Raw genomic sequence first — 21,499 nt, 5'->3', positions numbered from 1 at the left:
CTGGTGTATATATCCCTGGTGTATATATCCCTGTGTATCCCTGGTGTATATATCCCTGGTGTATATATCCCTGTGTTTCCCTGGTGTATATATCCCTGTGTTTCCCTGGTGTATGTATCCCTGGTGTATATATCCCTGGTGTATATATCCCTGGCGTATTTATCCCTGTGTATCCCTGGTGTATATATCCCAGTGTTTCCCGGTGTATATATCCCTGTGTTTCCCTGGTGTATATATCCCTGGTGTATATATCCCTGGTGTATATATCCCTGGTGTATTTATCCCTGTGTTTCGCTGGTGTATATATCCCTGTGTTTCCCTGGTGTATATATCCCTGTGTTTCCCTGGTATATATATACCTGTGTTTCCCTGGTGTATATATCCCTGGTGTATATATCCTTGGTGTATATATCCCTGGTGTATATATCCCTGGTGTATATATCCCTGTGTTTCCCTGGTGTATATATCCCTGGTGTATATATCCCTGGTGTATATATCCATGGTGTATATATCCCTGGTGTATATATCCCTGTGTTTCCCTGGTGTATATATCCCTGTGTTTCCCTGGTGTATATATCCCTGGTGTATATATCCCTGTGTTTCCCTGGTGTATATATCCCTGTGTATCCCTGTGTATATATCCCTGGTGTATATATCCCTGTGTTTCCCTGGTGTATATATCCCTGGTGTATATATCCCTGGTGTATATATCCCTGGTGTATTTATCCCTGTGTTTCCCTGGTGTATATATCCCTGTGTATCCCTGGTGTATATATCCCTGGTGTATATATCCCTGGTGTATATATCCCTGGTGTATATATCCCTGTGTTTCCCTGGTGTATATATCCCTGTGTTTCCCTGGTGTATATATCCCTGGTGTATATATCCCTGTGTTTCCCAGGTGTATATATCCCTGTGTTTCCCTGGTGTATATATCCCTGGTGTATATATCCCTGTGTTTCCCTGGTGTATATATCCCTGTGTATACCTGGTGTATATATCCCTGGTGTATATATCCCTGGTGTATATATCCCTGGTGTATATATCCCTGGTGTATATATCCCTGTGTTTCCCTGGTGTATATATCCCTGGTGTATATATCCCTGGTGTATATATCCCTGGTGTATATATCCCTGTGTGTTTTCCCTGGTGTATATATCCCTGTGTTTCCCTGGTGTATATATCCCTGGTGTATATATCCCTGTGTTTCCCTGGTGTATATATCCCTGTGTTTCCCTGGTGTATATATCCCTGGTGTATATATCCCTGGTGTATATATCCCTGTGTTTCCCTGGTGTATATATCCCTGTGTTTCCCTGGTGTATATATCCCTGGTGTATATATCCCTGTGTTTCCCTGGTGTATATATCCCTGTGTTTCCCTGGTGTATATATTCCTGTGTATCCCTGGTGTATATATCCCTGTGTTTCCCTGGTGTATATATCCCTGGTGTATATATCCCTGGTGTATATATCCCTGTGTTTCCCTGGTGTATATATCCCTGTGTTTCCCTGGTGTATATATCCCTGTGTTTCCCTGGTGTATATATCCCTGTGTTTACCTGGTGTATATATCCCTGTGTTTCCCTGGTATATATATCCCTGTGTTTCCCTGGTGTATATATCCCTGTGTATCCCTGGTGTATATATCCCTGTGTATCCCTGGTGTATATATCCCTGTGTATCCCTGGTGTATATATCCCTGTGTATCCCTGGTGTATATATCCCTGGTGTATATATCCCTGTGTTTGCCTGGTGTATATCTCCCTGTGTTTCCCTGGTGTATATATCCCTGGTGTATATATCCCTGGTGTATATATCCCTGGTGTATATATCCCTGGTGTATATATCCCTGGTGTATATATCCCTGTGTTTCCCTGGTGTATATATCCCTGTGTTTGCCTGGTGTATATATCCCTGTGTATCCCTGGTGTATATATCCCTGTGTTTGCCTGGTGTATATATCCCTGTGTATCCCTGGTGTATATATCCCTGGTGTATATATCCCTGTGTTTGACTGGTGTATATATCCCTGGTGTATATATCCCTGGTGTATATATCCCTGTGTTTGCCTGGTGTATATATCCCTGTGCATCCCTGGTGTATATATCCCTGGTGTATATATCCCTGGTGTATATATCCCTGGTGTATATATCCCTGTGTTTCCCTGGTGTATATATCCCTGTGTTTGCCTGGTGTATATATCCCTGTGTTTCCCTGGTGTATTTATCCCTGTGATTCCTGTTTCTCTGTACCAGTTTGTCTTTTATGTTTATCAAGTCAACCAGCGTTTTTCTCTACTCCTGCTTCTATTTGTTCCTCCCAGTTTTTGTCCCTTGCCTGTTTTCTGGATGCTGTACCCGCCTGCCTGAGCATTCTGCCTGTCCTGACCTCTTCTGCCTTTCCTGACCTCTAGACTGCCTGACCATTCTGCCTGTCCTGACCTCTAGCCTGCCTGACCATTCTGCCTGTCCTGACCTCTAGACTGCCTGACCATTCTGCCTGTCCTGACCTCTAGTCTGCCTGACCTGTCCAGTCTGTCTGTCCTGACCTCTAGTCTGCCTGACCAGTCTGCCTGTCCTGTCCAGTCTGCCTGTCCTGACCTCTAGTCTGCCTGTCCTGTCCAGTCTGTCTGTCCTGACCTCTAGTCTGCCTGACCAGTCTGCCTGTCCTGTCCAGTCTGCCTGTCCTGACCTCTAGCCTGCCTGTCCAGTCTGCCTGTCCTGACCTCTAGGCTGCCTGTCCAGTCTGCCTGTCCTGACCAGTCTGCCTGTCCTGACCTCTAGCCTGCCTGACCAGTCTGCCTGTCCTGACCTCTAGTCTGCCTGACCAGTCTGCCTGTCCTGACCTCTAGTCTGGTGTATATATCCCTGTGTTTCCCTGGTATATATATCCCTGTGTTTCCCTGGTGTATATATCCCTGGTGTATATATCCCTGGTGTATATATCCCTGTGTTTCCCTGGTGTATATATCCCTGGTGTATATATCCCTGGTGTATATATCCCTGGTGTATATATCCCTGGTGTATATATCCATGGTGTATATATCCATGGTGTATTTATCCCTGTGTTTCCCTGGTGTATATATCCCTGTGTTTCCCTGGTGTATATATCCCTGGTGTATATATCCCTGTGTTTCCCTGGTGTATATATCCCTGTGTATCCCTGGTGTATATATCCCTGGTGTATATATCCCTGTGTTTCCCTGGTGTATATATCCCTGGTGTATATATCCCTGGTGTATATATCCCTGGTGTATTTATCCCTGTGTTTCCCTGGTGTATATATCCCTGTGTATCCCTGGTGTATATATCCCTGGTGTATATATCCCTGGTGTATATATCCCTGGTGTATATCCCTGTGTTTCCCTGGTGTATATATCCCTGTGTATCCCTGGTGTATATATCCCTGGTGTATATATCCCTGGTGTATATATCCCTGTGTTTCCCTGGTGTATATATCCCTGGTGTATATATCCCTGGTGTATATATCCCTGGTGTATATATCCCTGTGTTTCCCTGGTGTATATATCCCTGGTGTATATATCCCTGGTGTATATATCCCTGTGTTTCCCTGGTGTATATATCCCTGTGTTTCCCTGGTGTATATATCCCTGGTGTATATATCCCTGTGTTTCCCTGGTGTATATATCCCTGTGTTTCCCTGGTGTATATATCCCTGGTGTATATATCCCTGTGTTTCCCTGGTGTATATATCCCTGTGTTTCCCTGGTGTATATATCCTTGTGTATCCCTGGTGTATATATCGCTGGTGTATATATCCCTGTGTTTCCCTGGTGTATATATCCCTGGTGTATATATCCCTGGTGTATATATCCCTGTGTTTCCCTGGTGTATATATCCCTGTGTTTCCCTGGTGTATATATCCCTGTGTTTCCCTGGTGTATATATCCCTGTGTTTCCCTGGTGTATATATCCCTGTGTTTCCCTGGTGTATATATCCCTGTGTTTCCCTGGTATATATATCCCTGTGTTTCCCTGATGTATATATCCCTGTGTATCCCTGGTGTATATATCCCTGGTGTATATATCCCTGGTGTATATATCCCTGGTGTATATATCCCTGTGTTTCCCTGGTGTATATATCCCTGTGTTTCCCTGGTGTATATATCCCTGTGTTTCCCTGGTATATATATCCCTGTGTTTCCCTGGTGTATATATCCCTGTGTATCCCTGGTGTATATATCCCTGGTGTATATATCCCTGGTGTATATATCCCTGGTGTATATATCCCTGTGTTTCCCTGGTGTATATATCCCTGTGTTTGCCTGGTGTATATATCCCTGTGTTTCCCTGGTGTATATATCCCTGTGTTTGCCTGGTGTATATATCCCTGTGTTTCCCTGGTGTATATATCCCTGTGTTTGCCTGGTGTATATATCCCTGTGTTTCCCTGGTGTATTTATCCCTGTGATTCCTGTTTCTCTGTACCAGTTTGTCTTTTATGTTTATCAAGTCAACCAGCGTTTTTCTCTACTCCTGCTTCTATTTGTTCCTCCCAGTTTTTGTCCCTTGCCTGTTTTCTGGATGCTGTACCCGCCTGCCTGACCATTCTGCCTGTCCTGACCTCTTCTGCCTGTCCTGACCTCTAGCCTGCCTGAGCATTCTGCCTGTCCTGACCTCTTCTGCCTTTCCTGACCTCTAGCCTGCCTGACCATTCTGCCTGTCCTGACCTCTAGACTGCCTGACCATTCTGCCTGTCCTGACCTCTAGTCTGCCTGTCCTGTCCAGTCTGTCTGTCCTGACCTCTAGTCTGCCTGACCAGTCTGCCTGTCCTGTCCAGTCTGCCTGTCCTGACCTCTAGCCTGCCTGTCCAGTCTGCCTGTCCTGACCTCTAGGCTGCCTGTCCAGTCTGCCTGTCCTGACCTCTAGCCTGCCTGACCAGTCTGCCTGTCCTGACCTCTAGTCTGCCTGACCAGTCTGCCTGTCCTGACCTCTAGTCTGCCTGACCAGTCTGCCTGTCCTGACCTCTAGCCTGCCTGACCTGTCTGCCTGTCCTGACCAGTCTGTCTGTCCTGACCTCTAGCCTGCCTGACCAGTCTGCCTGTCCTGACCTCTAGTCTGCCTGACCAGTCTGCCTGTCCTGTCCAGTCTGCCTGTGTTGACCTCTAGTCTGCCTGACCAGTCTGCCTGTCCTGTCCAGTCTGTCTGTCCTGACCTCTAGCCTGCCTGACCAGTCTGCCTGTCCTGACCTCTAGTCTGCCTGACCAGTCTGCCTGTCCTGTCCAGTCTGCCTGTGCTGACCTCTAGTCTGCCTGACCAGTCTGCCTGTCCTGTCCAGTCTGTCTGTCCTGACCTCTAGCCTGCCTGACCAGTCTGCCTGTCCTGACCTCTAGCCTCCCTGACCATTCTGCCTGTCCTGACCTCTAGCCTGCCTGACCAGTCTGCCTGTCCTGTCCAGTCTGCCTGTCCTGACCTTGAGTCTGCCTGACCAGTCTGCCTGTCCTGACCTATAGTCTGCCTGACCAGTCTGCCTGTCCTGTACAGTCTGTCTGTCCTGACCTCTAGCCTGCCTGCCACACTATACCTCCTGGACTCTGATCTGGTGATGACCTTTGGCCTGTCCACGACCATTCTCTTGCCTCCCCTTTTAGTATATTAATAAATATCAAAGACTCTAACCATCTGCCTCCGGTGCCACCTGGGTCTCACCTTGTACCTTAAACCACACTGCTATTCTTTTAGTATATTAATAAATATCAAAGACTCTAACCATCTGCCTCCGGTGCCATCTGGGTCTCTTCTTGTGCCTTAAACCACACTGCTATTCTTTTAGTATATTAATAAATATCAAAGACTCTAACCATCTGCCTCCAGTGCCATCTGGGTCTCTTCTTGTGCCTTAAACCACACTGCTATTCTTTGAGGGAATCACCTTTTATTTGAGGGTATTTTAATACATTTCCAACATTTTAGATTTGAGATCAAATGTTTCATTTGAGGTGACAGTATATAATGTCACCTTTTATTTGAGGATATTTGAAGACATATGTGTTTCACAATTAAAAATGAAAATATTAAAGTAGTCAAAAGTTTAGTATTTGGTCATAAACTCGTTGGTTGCATTTGCAGTTTGTTTTGGTTGTGTTTTTGTTGTGTTTTGCCCAAAATTAAAATGGTGGATGATGAGTTTTTCTGTCTAAGAGAGTAGATAACATGTTTCTAAACAATAATAAATGAATCCTGATGATGCCATGATTAAGAAAAATCATGAAAGAATCATGAATAATAATGAGTGAGAAAGTTACAGAGGCTACAAAACATGCTAACCTCACCATTACACCAGAGGCTACCAAAACATAACAGAGGCTACAACAAAACATGCTAACCTCTCACCATTACCAATAACAGAGGCTACAACAAAACATGCTAACCTCTCACCATTACCAATAACAGAGGCTACAACAAAACATGCTAACCTCTCACCATTACCAATAACAGAGGCTACAACAAAACAAAACATGCTAACCTCTCACCATTACCAATAACAGAGGCTACAGACCTCTCACCATTACAAATAAAACAACAAAACATAAACCTCTCACCATTACCAATAACAGAGGCTGCTAACCTCTCACCATTACCAATAACAGAGGCTACAACAAAACATGCTAACCTCTCACCATTACCAATAACAGAGGCTACAACAAAACATGCTAACCTCTCACCATTACCAATAACAGAGGCTACAACAAAACATGCTTACCATTACAATAACAGAGGCTACAACAAAACATGCTAACCTCTCACCATTACCAATAACAGAGGCTACAACAAAACATGCTAACCTCTCACCATTACCAATAACAGAGGCTACAACAAAACATGCTAACCTCTCACCATTACCAATAACAGAGGCTACAACAAAACATGCTAACCTCTCACCATTACCAATAACAGAGGCTACAACAAAACATGCTAACCTCTCACCATTACCAATAACAGAGGCTACAACAAAACATGCTAACCTCTCACCATTACCAATAACAGAGGCTACAACAAAACATGCTAACCTCTCACCATTACCAATAACAGAGGCTACAACAAAACATGCTAACCTCACACCCATTACCAATAACAGAGGCTACAACAAAACATGCTAACCTCTCACCATTACCAATAACAGAGGCTACAACAAAAAACATGCTAACCTCTCACCATTAATAACAGATAACAGAGAGCTACAACAAAACATGCTAACCTCTCACCATTACCAATAACAGAGGCTACAACAAAACATGCTAACCTCTCACCATTACCAATAACAGAGGCTACAACAAAAAACATGCTAACCTCTCACCATTACCAATAACAGAGGCTACAACAAAACATGCTAACCTCTCACCATTACCAATAACAGAGGCTACAACAAAACATGCTAACCTCTCACCATTACCAATAACAGAGGTACAACAAAACATGCTAACCTCTCACCATTACCAATAACAGAGGCTACAACAAAACATGCTAACCTCTCACCATTACAAATAACAGAGGTACAACAAAACATGTAACCTCACCATTACCAATAACAGAGGTAACTTTGTACATTTCTCATTCATCATCATTCAAGACTCATTCATGATTATTCATAATCATGGTAGCATCCACATGAATGTAGAAGTGTTCAGAAACATCTTCTATTCTTACTGACAATACAAGTGAAGTGACTCCAAAATGACAGGACATTATTCACCATCAGTTTCTATTAGGAAAACATCTAAAACACAACCAAGACAAACTGCAAATTAATTCAACAAGTTAGTAGAATCACAAGCTTGATGTAAATCACAAAAGGCATGGAATATGGGACCAAATACTAAAACTGTAAGCTTCACTGTCCAAACACATATGGTGTGGACTATGTGTAAGTCTGGTAAACACATGTGGATCTGATGAACAGTTATCACTTGTGACCAACTAACTACAGAATACTGACCTCAGAGTCTCCAGTTTACAGTGGGGATTCCCCAGTCCAGCAGAGAGCAGCTTCACTCCTGAATCCTTCAGGTCATTGTTACTCAGATCCAGCTCTCTCAGGTGTGAGGGGTTTGACTCCAGAGCTGAGACCAGAGAAGCACAGCCTTCCTCTGTGACTCCACATCCTGACAGCCTGACAAAGAGATCATCATGTCTTCACAAACATACTGTTAGTTTAACACCAGTAGTGTAGAAGGACAATGGTAGATGCTTTTGGTTTATTCTCTCAAAGAACATATAGATTCATCTTCCATCTCCTAGAATTGTATGGTCATATTGTTATACTAATGTGAAAATCAATGCATTTATTCATTATGTTATTCAATATAAAATGACAGATATTATAATACCTTTTCTCTAAACTGAATATTTCTTCCTGATGATTAGTTCTTATATGTCATTGTATTTACTCACAGAACAGCTCTGGAGGCTTTGACCACTGGCAGCAGCCTCAGAAGACCTTCCTCTGATCTGGAGTATTTCTTCAGGTCAAACACATCCAGCTCCTTTTCTGAAGTCAGCAACACAAAGACCAGAGCTGACCACTGTGCAGGTGACAGGTTGGGTTTTGAGAGACTTCCTGATCTCAGGTAGCTTTGGATCTCCTCCACTAGAGAATGGTCATTCAGTTCATTCAGACAGTGGAACAGATTGATGCTCCTCTCTGGAGAGGGATTCTCCCTGATCTTCTCCTTGATGTACTTGACTGTTTCTTCATGGCTCTGTGAGCTGCTTCTTGTCTTTGTCAGTAGACCTTGTAAGTGCTTCTGATTGGACTCCAGTGAGAGGCCCAGAAGGAAGCGGAGGAAAAGGTCCAAGTTTCCTGTCTCACTTTGTAAGGCTTTATCCACAGCACTCTTGTAGAAAGTAACTTCAGGCTTGTCTCTGAACAGCGAAGCAAAGATGCTGGACTTTGTTTGCGGTTCGGCCATTAGATTCTCATTGTTGTTGATGAATGAGAGGAACACATATACAGCAGCCAGAAACTCCTGAATGCTCAGATGAACAAAGCAGTACACCTTGTCCTGGTACAGCCCACATTCCTCTTTAAAGAGCTGTGTGCACAATCCTGAGTACACTGAGGCTTCATTGACATCAATGCCAGCCTCTTTCAGGTCTTCTTCATAGAAAATCAGATTGCCTTTCACAAGCTGTTGAAAAGCCAGTTTTCCCAGTGACAGAATGCTCTCTTTATTCCAGTGTGGACCTGTCTCTTCTTTCCCAAGATACTTTTCATTCTTCTGTTTGGTATGAAACACCACAAGGTGTGTGTACATCTCAGTCAGAGTCTTGGGCATCTCTTCTCTCTTGTGTTTCAGCATGTGTTCAAGGACTGTTGCAGAAATCCAACAGAAGACTGGAATGTGGCACATGATGTGGAGGCTCCTTGATGTCTTTATGTGTGAGATGATTCTGCTGGCCAGGTCCTCATCACTGAATCTCTTCCTGAAGTACTCCTCCTTCTGTGGGTCATTGAACCCTCGTACCTCTGTCACCTGGTCAACACACCCTGAAGGGATCTTATTGGCTGCTGCAGGTCGGGTAGTTATCCAGAGGAGAGCAGAGGGAAGCAGATTTCCCTTGATGAGATTTGTCAGCAGAACATCCACTGAGGTTGACTCTGTGACGTCCCAACAGATCTTGTTCTTCTGGAAGTCTAGGGGCAGTCGGCACTCATCCAGACCATCAAAGATGAACAGAACTTTGTACTTGTTGTAGATGGAGATTCCTGATTGTTTGGTTTCCATTGAGAAGTGATTAAGAAGTTCAATGAAAGTGTGTTTGTCCTCTTTCATCAAATTCAGCTCCCGAAAAGGGAATGAAAATACAAATTGGACATCCTGATTTGCTTTTCCTTCAGCCCAGTCCAGAATGAACTTCTGCACAGAGACTGTTTTTCCAATGCCAGCGACTCCCTTTGTCAGCACAGTTCTGATAGGTTTGTCTTGTCCAGTTAAGGGTTTGAAGATGTCGTTACATTTGATTGCAGTCTCTGGTCTTGCTTGTTTCCTGGTTGTTGTCTCAATCTGTCTCAGCTCATGTTCATTATTGACCTCTCCTGTTCCACCCTCTGTGATGTAGAGCTCTGTGTAGATCTTATTGAGAAGTGTTGGGTTTCCTTGTTTAGCGATCCCCTCAAATACACATTGAAACTTCTTCTTTAGATTAGATTTGAGTTCACGTTGGCAAATCACAGCAAGCTCATCTGAATGAAGAAATAACACAGAGGATATTAATATTACATCTGTTTTAATGCCTACAGTATTGTAGGACAGTTAAAGTTTTACATTATAATTAATTTATTATCTTAACTGACTGTATAAATGTTTTCATAATGCATTACAGACTGGTGTGACTGATTATATTATTATTGGTATTATTGATGGTATTATTAATGTTCTCTCTCTCTCTAAATGAATCAACACAACACATCCCTGCTGCTACTTGATGAGGTCACTAGGTGTTGTGTTAAGGCTGCTACAATATCATTGAGTTACACAGCTACTTTAGCTGTACTATAGCCACAGCTTTTAAATGTTATAAATCATCATTCAACATGAGGCAGACAGATCTTACATTTCTCCAGTGTGTCAGCAAGCTCCTTCTGGTTCATTTTCCTCAGGATGTGCAGTGTGATCTTCAGAGCCCCCTCTCTGGCACTGCTCTCCTGCTGCTCATCTTCAGGGTCCACCACTTCCTTATCCTGCTTCTGACTCTCAAAGCCTTCTGGGAGTTCTGGACTAAGAATCCTCTTGAACATCTTCAGCTCGTTCTTCACAAATGTCATAATTTTCTCTTCAAGCATCTGAAATAAATAAAGTAAATTAGTTAAGCAAGAGAATAAATGCTTTCTCATTAACACATTAATGAATGATTGACAGATCAACTTTACTTGAGGTAAACAAAAACAAATGTACATAACAGGACCACATACACTGAATATGGAGGCCAGGTCTGTTTGATGACTCTGGGAAGACTGACCACTGAGAATCTCTGACTCTGATCTCTCCTGTTGGTTTCTGTGGACAAAACATGAGATTACATCTCTCATCCAGGAGTACACACACACACACACACACACACACACACACACACACACACACACACACACACACACACACACACACACACACACACACACACACACACACACAGGGAGGGAATGTTGTGTTTGTTTAATATTGTTTTAAGACTATGAAAATTGACAAAAGAATTAGCCTATGAATTATGAAAACAACAAAGAGGAATTGGAAAACGGAGAGGAGAAATGACTAGAGACAGTGTTGTTTAACTCACTGACCAGGACCCATGAGTTCTTCTTACCTTTGTTCAGTAGAAAAGTCTCCCTCTCTAAAGTATAGGTTGATCCATAGACCAGTCACTCTTCATGGACACACAGCTGGGAACAGGGGAGGCTGGTCTCTCCTGCTGGATTGGACTTCAACACAACAGAGACAAACATTACATCTCTCATCTCCTCTGAGCTCAGATGGGGAAACAGAAGAAGAGTTTCACAAATAGAACGGACTTCCAGACGTTAGTTAATGGCGCGAGCAGTGTGTCATTTTTAAAAACGAAATTAATTTATCGTCGCGAGCGTTGTAGTCAGTCTGTCAGCCCCGCTAAAAGGCTGGTGTCGTTACTCTGCTTCTCCGGGGGATGTTGAGGTAAATTTACTAACCTGTTGTACCGTAAGCTGTACCGACTAGCTATGGTAACTAGGATGCTGCTGGTAGAGTAGCTAGCTAGATTACCGAGCTGTACCGACTAGCTATGGTAACTAGGATGCTGCTGGTAGAGTAGCTATGGTAACTAGGATGCTGCTGGTAGAGTAGCTATGGTAACTAGGATGCTGCTGGTAGCTAGGTAATAGCTGTACCGACTAGCTAGGTAACTAGTGCTGCTGGTAGAGTAGCTATGGTAACTAGGATGCTGCTGGTCTCGATGATAACTAGAATCCGGCTGAACTAGCAGCAATGATGAATCCGGTGAACCACAAATTGAAACAAGGATAGAGAGTGAAAAGGATCTGGCTACACTCACACTGTCCCTGACCGTAAAGAAAAAAGCAAATTGAACAATAAACTTCGGTGTCTCAACACTGTAACAAACTCCGTCGTTATTCCCCAAGATCACCTCAGTCCACTCTGCGCGTAACCGGCTTGGCGCCACACCGAACGGGGACGCGGACAGTTCTGTACGGGGACGCGGACAGTTCTGTACGGGGACGCGGACAGTTCTGTACGGGGACGCGGACAGTTCTGTACGGGGACGCGGACAGTTCCAGAACGCGGACATGATCAGTGCAACACAATCAACTAAACCCAGTCTTTACAGTGGGTTACATTAGTAATATTCATTTTTTATCATTATGTAAAACAAACATTCAGTTTTTTTATAACAATATGTTGAGATCTGGGTCCATACCCACAAAGTGTCTCAGAGTAGAACATTGGTTGTATAAGTGCTGAGAATAAAGACATTTTACACTTATGGGTATAAATTAAAGCTATGCAAGTCTCTAGTCCCTCCTAGTCTGCAGATATTTAGGACACCTCGTGAGCTGTCCTAAGTAGTTAAGAGTTAACAGCAGGTGTCTTGATAATACTATAGAATCATGCAGTGTCATTGGTTCCTACACAACATGTAATTGTGTTGGAGCAGATAAAAATGTTTTGATATTTGATATGATCAATCCATAAATAATATATGTGTTGTGCTTTTGGCAATGATTTATGTATAATATTTATGTATAACAAGTGATATAGTGATACCATGTTTGTCTCTAAAGTGTTTTGTCTTCATTTTGGCAGATTAACTCATGCTTATTCCCCAAGATTAACTCAGGTTTTCACCCAGTGGCTAAGGAGTTGGACCTGTGGCCTAACGGTGGCTGGTTCAAATCCCGGTGGAAAATGTGCTATTTGCTAACTGCTAGGGTTGCGTGATGTCATTTATTGGCGGACTGGAAGACGCACTCTGTCTTTTCTATTTTGAGGTTGTTTACTCGCAATATCAGATATTAAGATGATTTTTTATAATGCATGTATACTAAGGTTGAGGTTCTGACTAGTGATTATTTACCCAGTGTTCAATACCTGCTATAGTCACTTTTTTTTTCTCGCCCAAAAGCAACACAGTCCTAATACGAAATATTTAGCTAATTTATTTTATTTAACTAGGCAACTCAGTTAAGAACAAATTCTTATTTTCAATGATGGCCTAGGAACAGTGGGTTAACTGCCTGTTCAAGGGTAGAACGACAGATTTGTACCTTGTCAGCTCGGAGATTTGAACTTGCAACCTTCCGGTTACTAGTCCAACGCTCTAACCACTAGGCTTGCCGCCCCAAACCAAAGTAATGGTGACCATTTTAGAAAATAATGGGACATCTAGTCTGTGGTTGCATGCTATTTTATGTCAATCATATTGCTGCTTGTAGACTATAACTGATGCTTCATGGTCCATCATATTGCTGCTTGTAGCCTATAACTGATGCTTCATGGTCCATCATATTGCTGCTTGTAGCCTATAACTGATGCTTCATGGTCATCATATTGCTGCTTGTAGACTATAACTGATGCTTCATGGTCCATCATATTGCTGCTTGATGCTTCATGGTCCATCATATTGCTGCTTGTAGCCTATAACTGATGCTTCATGGTCCATCATATTGCTGCTTGTAGCCTATAACTGATGCTTCATGGTCCATCATATTGCTGCTTGTAGCCTATAACTGATGCTTCATGGTCCATCATATTGCTGCTTGTAGCCTATAACTGATGCTTCATGGTCCATCATATTGCTGCTTGTAGCCTATAACTGATGCTTCATGGTCCATCATATTGCTGCTTGTAGCTATAACTGATGCTTCATGGTCCATCATATTGCTGCTTGTAGCCTATAACTGATGCTTCATGGTCCATCATATTGCTGCTTGTAGCCTATAACTGATGCTTCATGGTCCATCATATTGCTGCTTGTAGCTATAACTGATGCTTCATGGTCCATCATATTGCTGCTTGTAGACTATAACTGATGCTTCATGGTCCATCATATTGCTGCTTGTAGCCTATAACTGATGCTTCATGGTCCATCATATTGCTGCTTGTAGCCTATAACTGATGCTTCATGGTCCATCATATTGCTGCTTGTAGCCTATAACTGATGCTTCATGGTCCATCATATTGCTGCTTGTAGCCTATAACTGATGCTTCATGGTCCATCATATTGCTTGTAGCCTATAACTGATGCTTCATGGTCCATCATATTGCTGCTTGTAGCCTATAACTGATGCTTCATGGTCCATCATATTGCTGCTTGTAGCCTATAACTGATGCTTCATGGTCCATCATATTGCTGCTTGTAGCCTATAACTGATGCTTCATGGTCCATCATATTGATGCTTCATGGTCCATCATATTGCTGCTAGCCTATAACTGATGCTTCATGGTCCATCATATTGCTGCTTGTAGCCTATAACTGATGCTTCATGGTCCATCATATTGCTGCTTGTAGCCTATAACTGATGCTTCATGGTCCATCATATTGCTGCTTGTAGCCTATAACTGATGCTTCATGGTCCATCATATTGCTGCTTGTAGCCTATAACTGATAACTGATGCTTCATGGTCCATCATATTGCTGCTTGTAGCTATAACTGATGCTTCATGGTCCATCATATTGCTGCTTGTAGCCTATAACTGATGCTTCATGGTCCATCATATTGCTGCTTGTAGACTATAACTGATGCTTCATGGTCCATCATATTGCTGCTTGTAGACTATAACTGATGCTTCATGGTCCATCATATTGCTGCTTGTAGCCTATAACTGATGCTTCATGGTCCATCATATTGCTGCTTGTAGACTATAACTGATGCTTCATGGTCCATCATATTGCTGCTTGTAGCCTATAACTGATGCTTCATGGTCCATCATATTGCTGCTTGTAGCCTATAACTGATGCTTCATGGTCCATCATATTGCTGCTTGTAGCCTATAACTGATGCTTCATGGTCCATCATATTGCTGCTTGTAGCCTATAACTGATGCTTCATGGTCCATCATATTGCTGCTTGTAGCCTATAACTGATGCTTCATGGTCTTATGCTGCCATCTATTGGAAATATTTAGTAATTAAAAGGTAATAATTTCATGAACAGACATTGGTGGGGCAGCTGAGAAATAAAGGGTATTTTTCTTGTTAATTCCTTAGTTCAGTCTCAAACCTGTCCCACCCCACCCATCCCACGCCAATTGCTAGACTTTCACATTGAAGTTACTAGGTCACACAGTTCAAACCGCATTTGAAAAATAAAACGAATGTGTCTCGTTTATCAAGTGTTGTAATAATAAATATAATAAAATAACAAAACAAAAAAAGGTAAATGCTGAGACAGGTTTTGATTAACAAAATAATCATAATGCTATTTAGTACTATAATGGTATTTACTAACATAATATTATTACTAAAATAGTTTCTAAAGGTGTTCTTGGCTACCCTTCCCTATAATTAGGGTTTCATGGTTAAGGCTAAAATAGGTAATACGTAGCTGCTAATCAATGAGCTAGACCTGTCCATTTGGTTTGCAACTCAGTCAACCTGTACAGTATTGCACTCAATTCACTCAATTACCCAGCTTCCCTAGAATTAGGGTTTCATGGTTAAGGCTAAAATAGGTTATACGCAGGGTTAGAGTTTCTGTATAGCACATTGTGACATCTGCTGATGTAAAAAGGGCTTTATAAATACATTTGATAGATTTTTAGGTTTAGGGGTTTTAAGGCAAGAAACAGTATGCGTTTATAGCTCTCTTGCTCCTCCCTGTGGCCTCTGGGTACTACATAACTCATTCACGACACCTGCTAGGCTCATAATCGGAGGTAGCCACTGAGTCAGATCTACAAATCAATGAGCTACACCTGTCCATTTGGTTTGCAACTCAGTGAACCTGCGCAGCATTCACTCAATTTCGATGCATATCAAATTACCCAGCAGCCATTTAGAAACGACAAGAAGTCAAAAAAAAAGTGTTATTTCGTAACAAAAAAATGTATTCTGGCTGTTTAAATCGGCCACGTCTTGAAAAAGAGGACAGGGATATGTGTATTGTTTAGGTTGTATACCTCTTTTTTGAAAATAAATATGGTTAACCATGACCAGAAAATGTTTAACGTTTAGTCCTGTGGGTCACCACAACGTGTAGTTCAGCAAACAGGGTTGGTGCACTTAAAATTCGCTTAGAAATAAACCCAAGGTAAACGTAGGCAGGTCTGATTGATAGCAATAGTGACGCTGCCATTGTGACGCAGAACAATGAGCTGGGAATAGAACGTTCAGAAGGTGAGTTGATTCCACGGAGCTCAATAGAACTAATAGGAGCTGGCAGGGAGAAGAATGACCTAAAATAAGGCCTGTTTTGTAGCGATTACTATTTAACATATTTAATATTATGAAACTGGGCTCCATGGCGGATGCAATGAACTAGTTTTTATCAGAAAGAAATGTTAAAAATGGGATTTGTCCAGCCTACTTGAGGCCCTCCCGAAAATAATATTAAAAAGTTTGGTTCTTGGACACAGAGGGGTTAAACACGGAAGTTACAGTCCATCTAGTGAATGGAGGAGCACCGGACAGAGGTTGCCAGCATCAATCAACGAGAGAGGATAGGATAACTAGTATGATGCTTATAACATTATTGGCAAGGGACTTGATGACTACTATGCCAAAGATATTTAGAGTTGTTAAACGGATATGAAGAGTGTGTTGATATAATGGTAATAATGTCCAAATTATGTTTGTATCAACGATCACAATTGGTTAAAAAAGTATGCATTACATTATATTAGGCAATAATTAAGTAGGCAAAGTGGTTTTGTCATGTTAAAATTCTATAAAATGTCTAACATTGCAACGAGTACAGTCAGGGTGCCGTGGAACCCCTGCAGTACCTCCACAGACCCCGGATTGAGAACCCCTGCAGTACCTCCACAGACCCCGGATTGAGAACCCCTGCAGTACCTCCACAGACCCCGGATTGAGAACCCCTGATTTAGCAGATGCTCTTATCCAAGCTCATAATACAGTCAAATATACAAGATAGGAGCATTATATTCCAGCTAAACAATGGATTTATAGCGTTTTGCAATAAATAAAAATATATATATACATATAAAATCTAAAATCTATAAATAAAAAATCTGAGAACAGTAATATTGAAGGAACCCATAAGCAACCATTTCTGATTAAAAAAACAAATGTGAACATTTTGGAAATAAACTCAAAATAATGATATCAAAAATTGTCATCTCACCTCTTAGCTTTGGTGTCATGTTCCCCAGAGAGACTCATTTTAGATGCAGGGACCCCCTCCTCTCTCTCCCCAGAGAGACTCATTTTAGAGGCAGGGCCCCCCTCCTCTCTCTCCCCAGAGAGACTCATTTTAGAGGCAGGGCCCCTAAACAGAGATCCAACATGTTTGTTGTGGTTAACACAGTAATTATTGAATGTCAATTGTTTTCATTTATGAATTATCTCTTATAAAACATTTACTAACGGACATAGAAACAGTCAGGTGATTTAATGCAATCACATGAATATGCAGTTGTGACATTTCATCTCCATGGTAACTGTCAATAATAATAATAAGTCACTGTTTGTGAAGGTAGTTATAGACAGTACAGCAACAATAACAATAATAATAATAATAATAAGTCACTGTTTGTTAAGGTAGTTATAGACAGTACAGCAACAATAATAATAATAATAATAATAAGTCACTGTTTGTTAAGGTAGTTATAGACAGTACAGCAACAATAATAATAATAAGTCACTGTTTTAAGGTAGTTATAGATAGTGGCTATTGTCTTTCAATCTGTTATTTTGTTATAATGTATAGTAGTGGGTTGTTAGTGATATGTTATATTATGTAAAGTAGACTAGGTTATAATGTATAGTAGTGGGTTGTTAGTGATATGTAGATGTTATATTATGTAAAGTAGACTAGGTTATAATGTATAGTAGTGGGTTGTTAGTGATATGTAGATGTTATATTATGTAAAGTAGACTAGGTTATAATGTATAGTAGTGGGTTGTTAGTAGTGATATGTTATATTATGTAAGTAGACTAGGTTATAATGTATAGTAGTGGGTTGTTAGTGATATGTAGATGTTATATTATATAAAGTAGACTAGGTTATAATGTATAGTAGTGGGTTGTTAGTGATATGTTATATTATGTAAAGTAGACTATATGTTATATTATGACTAGGTTATAATGTAGTGGGTTGTTAGTGATATGTAGATGTTATATTATATAAAGTAGACTAGGTTATAATGTATAGTAGTGGGTTGTTAGTGATATGTAGATGTTATATTATGTAAAGTAGACTAGGTTATAATGTATAGTAGTGGGTTGTTAGTGATATGTTATATTATGTAAAGTAGACTAGATTATAATGTATAGTAGTGGGTTGTTAGTGATATGTTATATTATGTAAAGTAGACTAGATTATAATGTATAGTAGTGGGTTGTTAGTGATATGTAGATGTTATATTATGTAAAGTAGACTACGTTATAATGTATAGTAGTGGGTTGTTAGTGATATATAGATGTTATATTATGTAAAGTAGGCTAGGTTATGTATAGTAGTGGTTTGTTAGTGATATGTAGATCAAGGTGTAAACCTCGGATATAGCCTACATATCATAGATGACCAGTCTAAATCTGTTCAGATCAGTTCACATAATGTTATAGTCCTACCAGTAGCAGGACAGAGAATGTACTGTATATAACCAGAGAATGTACTGTATATAACCTACATATCATAGATGACCAGTCTAAACCTGTTCAGATCAGTTCACATAATGTTATAGTCCTACCAGTAGCAGGACAGAGAATGTACTGTATATAACCTACATATCATAGATGACCAGTCTAAACCTGTTCAGATCAGTTCACATAATGTTATAGTCCTACCAGTAGCAGGACAGAGAATGTACTGTATATAACCTACATATCATAGATGACCAGTCTAAACCTGTTCAGGTCAGTTCACATAATGTTATAGTCCTACCAGTAGCAGGACAGAGAATGTACTGTATATAGCCTACATATCATAGATGACCAGTCTAAACCTGTTCAGATCAGTTCACATAATGTTATAGTCCTACCAGTAGCAGGACAGAGAATGTACTGTATATAACCTACATATCATAGATGACCAGTCTAAACCTGTTCAGATCAGTTCACATAATGTTATAGTCCTACCAGTAGCAGGACAGAGAATGTACTGTATATAACCTACATATCATAGATGACCAGTCTAAACCTGTTCAGATCAGTTCACATAATGTTATAGTCCTACCAGTAGCAGGACAGAGAATGTACTGTATATAACCTACATATCATAGATGACCAGTCTAAACCTGTTCAGATCAGTTCACATAATGTTATAGTCCTACCAGTAGCAGGACAGAGAATGTACTGTATATAACCTACATATCATAGATGACCAGTCTAAACCTGTTCAGATCAGTTCACATAATGTTATAGTCCTACCAGTAGCAGGACAGAGAATGTTGCCTAGGCCTGATGTTTTTTACAACATTTTCAACGGAGGCCATCAGGTCGGTCGGCATGATAAGCAGTGATGTATTTTTTTTTAGGGAGCACAAAGAAATATGTAAATGACGTCAAAAGGTATTCAATCAAAGTTTGTACCGACATATGTAGTCTATTGAATAGTCTATCATTACAGGTCTCTCCAACCCTGTTTCTGGAGCGCTACCCTCCGGTAGGGTTTCACTCCAACCCCAGTTGTAAACTAACCTGATGTATCTTATAAATCAACTAATTATTTTAATCAGTTGACTAGTTTTGAATAGGAATGAAAACCTACAGGATGGTATCTCTCCGGGAACAGGATCGGAGAGCCCTGTTTTAGAAGATGAATAAAATCAAACCTACCAAAAAATTTTTTTACTACTCAGCTTCAGCTAACCGTCCTAAAATCTTATTAGAAATGTATATTTTTTGTAACAGTAACGTTACCATTCACCTGGTCATTAAATATAATTTATTTAGAATTGATCAGAATTATTTATTCGTGTATTCTCAAAGTGAAAGTTCTCCCTCGCACTACACACATGATGATCAGTGATCATAGATCAAACCTAATCTTGACTATTAAATGTCTGATGACGACCTAACTTTATAATAGTTTGTATGTTGCCTCTAGACTTACCAGAATCTGCTCGTCTTTCCTTCAAATCAATACTTTTACCAGACTTCTAATGTTGCCGAGAAATGTGCGCCACAGTTTCAACATCCATTTTGTAAGTGCATTCGCCTGCAAACTTACTTTCAACTTCATGAGGAAATGACATAACCAGAATTCCTAAACCCAGACGCAACATCCGGAGTCGACCGGGACCGCTGGGAAGAAGACTGTAGGTAGTCGACCGATGCCGTGATTTGGGGTTTGAGAAGTCAGAAGTGAAAAATGATTCCTTAGTTGTACATTTTCTCGAAATCTAAAGCCAAAACCTAGATTCGAGCCAATGAATTAAGTATTTGAACATGTTATTACTCCAACTTCGTGAAAGTAACAAACTGACACCTTATTATTTGAGTCAAAAATGACTTGATATCGAAGGAGTGGCTTTAACGGACTGCACATGCGCAGCTCGGCGTGAGACGACCGTTATACCCGATAATGTGTTTCTGCGCATGAGTTTAGCAAACCAACGTTGTCATGTCATGTGCGTCTGTGTCTAGTTAGTATAAATGTATGTGCATATTACACTATATTACACTTTTGGTGCGGCAGGTAACCTAGTGGTTTTAGTGTTGGGACAGTAACCGGAGCTGACAAGGTAAACATCTGTTGTTCTGCCCTGAACAAGGCAGTTAACCCACTGTTCCCCTGAACAAGGCAGTTAACCCACTGTTCCCAGGTAGACCGTCATTGTAATAAATCATTTCTTCTTAACTGACTTGCCTAGTTAAATAAAGGTTACTTAATTTTTTAATATATATATATATATATATATTTACACAGATAAACTAAGTATGTAGACACCCCTTCAAATTTGTGGATTCGGCTATTTCAGCCACACCTGTTGCTGACAGGTGTAGAAAATCGAGCACACAGCCATGCAATCTCCATAGACAAACATTAGCAGTAGAATGGCCTTAATGAAAATCTCAGTGACTTTCAACGTGGCACAGTCATAGGATACCTTTCCACAAAGTCAGTTCATCACATTTCTGCCCTGCTAGAGATTCCCACTACACACATGATGATCAGTGATCATAGATCAAACCTAATCTTGACTATTAAATGTCTGATGACGACCTAACTTTATAATAGTTTGTATGTTGCCTCTAAACTTACCAGAATCTGCTCGTCTTTCCTTCAAATCAATACTTTTACCAGACGTCTAATGTTGCCGAGAAATGTGCGCCACAGTTTCAACATCCATTTTGTAAGTGCA

The 21,499-nt window shown here is 40.9% G+C and overlaps 1 protein-coding gene across 3 annotated transcripts; it reads right to left on the bottom strand.

Moving 5' to 3' along the window:
- Positions 1-7,906: 7,906 nt before the first annotated feature.
- LOC112241280 (NLR family CARD domain-containing protein 3-like) lies at positions 7,907-20,383 on the bottom strand. Of its 3 annotated transcripts, none has more exons than XM_042313462.1 (6): positions 20,248-20,383; positions 17,316-17,459; positions 10,935-11,019; positions 10,577-10,805; positions 8,414-10,205; positions 7,907-8,153 (listed from the first exon to the last, which is right to left on the bottom strand). In XM_042313462.1, exons 2-6 carry the CDS (start codon positions 17,441-17,443, stop codon positions 7,940-7,942), a joined length of 2,448 nt encoding a protein of 815 aa, XP_042169396.1. In that variant the 5' UTR covers positions 17,444-17,459; positions 20,248-20,383; the 3' UTR covers positions 7,907-7,939. The 3 variants fall into 3 exon arrangements, with proteins under 3 accessions (XP_042169396.1, XP_042169397.1, XP_042169398.1); XM_042313463.1 differs by having other exon boundaries at positions 7,907-8,132; positions 20,248-20,382; XM_042313464.1 differs by having other exon boundaries at positions 8,022-8,082; positions 20,248-20,382.
- Positions 20,384-21,499: the final 1,116 nt, after the last annotated feature.

The sequence above is a fragment of the Oncorhynchus tshawytscha genome, unplaced genomic scaffold, assembly GCF_018296145.1.
Source record: "Oncorhynchus tshawytscha isolate Ot180627B unplaced genomic scaffold, Otsh_v2.0 Un_contig_4851_pilon_pilon, whole genome shotgun sequence".
Lineage (NCBI taxonomy): Eukaryota > Metazoa > Chordata > Actinopteri > Salmoniformes > Salmonidae > Oncorhynchus > Oncorhynchus tshawytscha.
Note: the sequence above shows the minus strand (reverse complement) of the source record. Positions and strands in the feature narration are given on the sequence as shown.

Bases quoted from the DNA above. Each gene is read 5' to 3' on its own strand.
- LOC112241280 (XM_042313462.1), bottom strand. From the start codon at position 17,443: ATGAGTCTCTCTGGGGAGAGAGAGGAGGGGGGCCCTGCCTCTAAAATG. The intron at 11,020-17,315 runs GTGAGATGACAA...TTTTGTCCACAG, and splicing joins CATGACACCAAAGCTAAGAG to AAACCAACAGGAGAGATCAG. The intron at 10,206-10,576 runs GTAAGATCTGTC...TTCTTCATTCAG, and splicing joins TGCTGACACACTGGAGAAAT to ATGAGCTTGCTGTGATTTGC.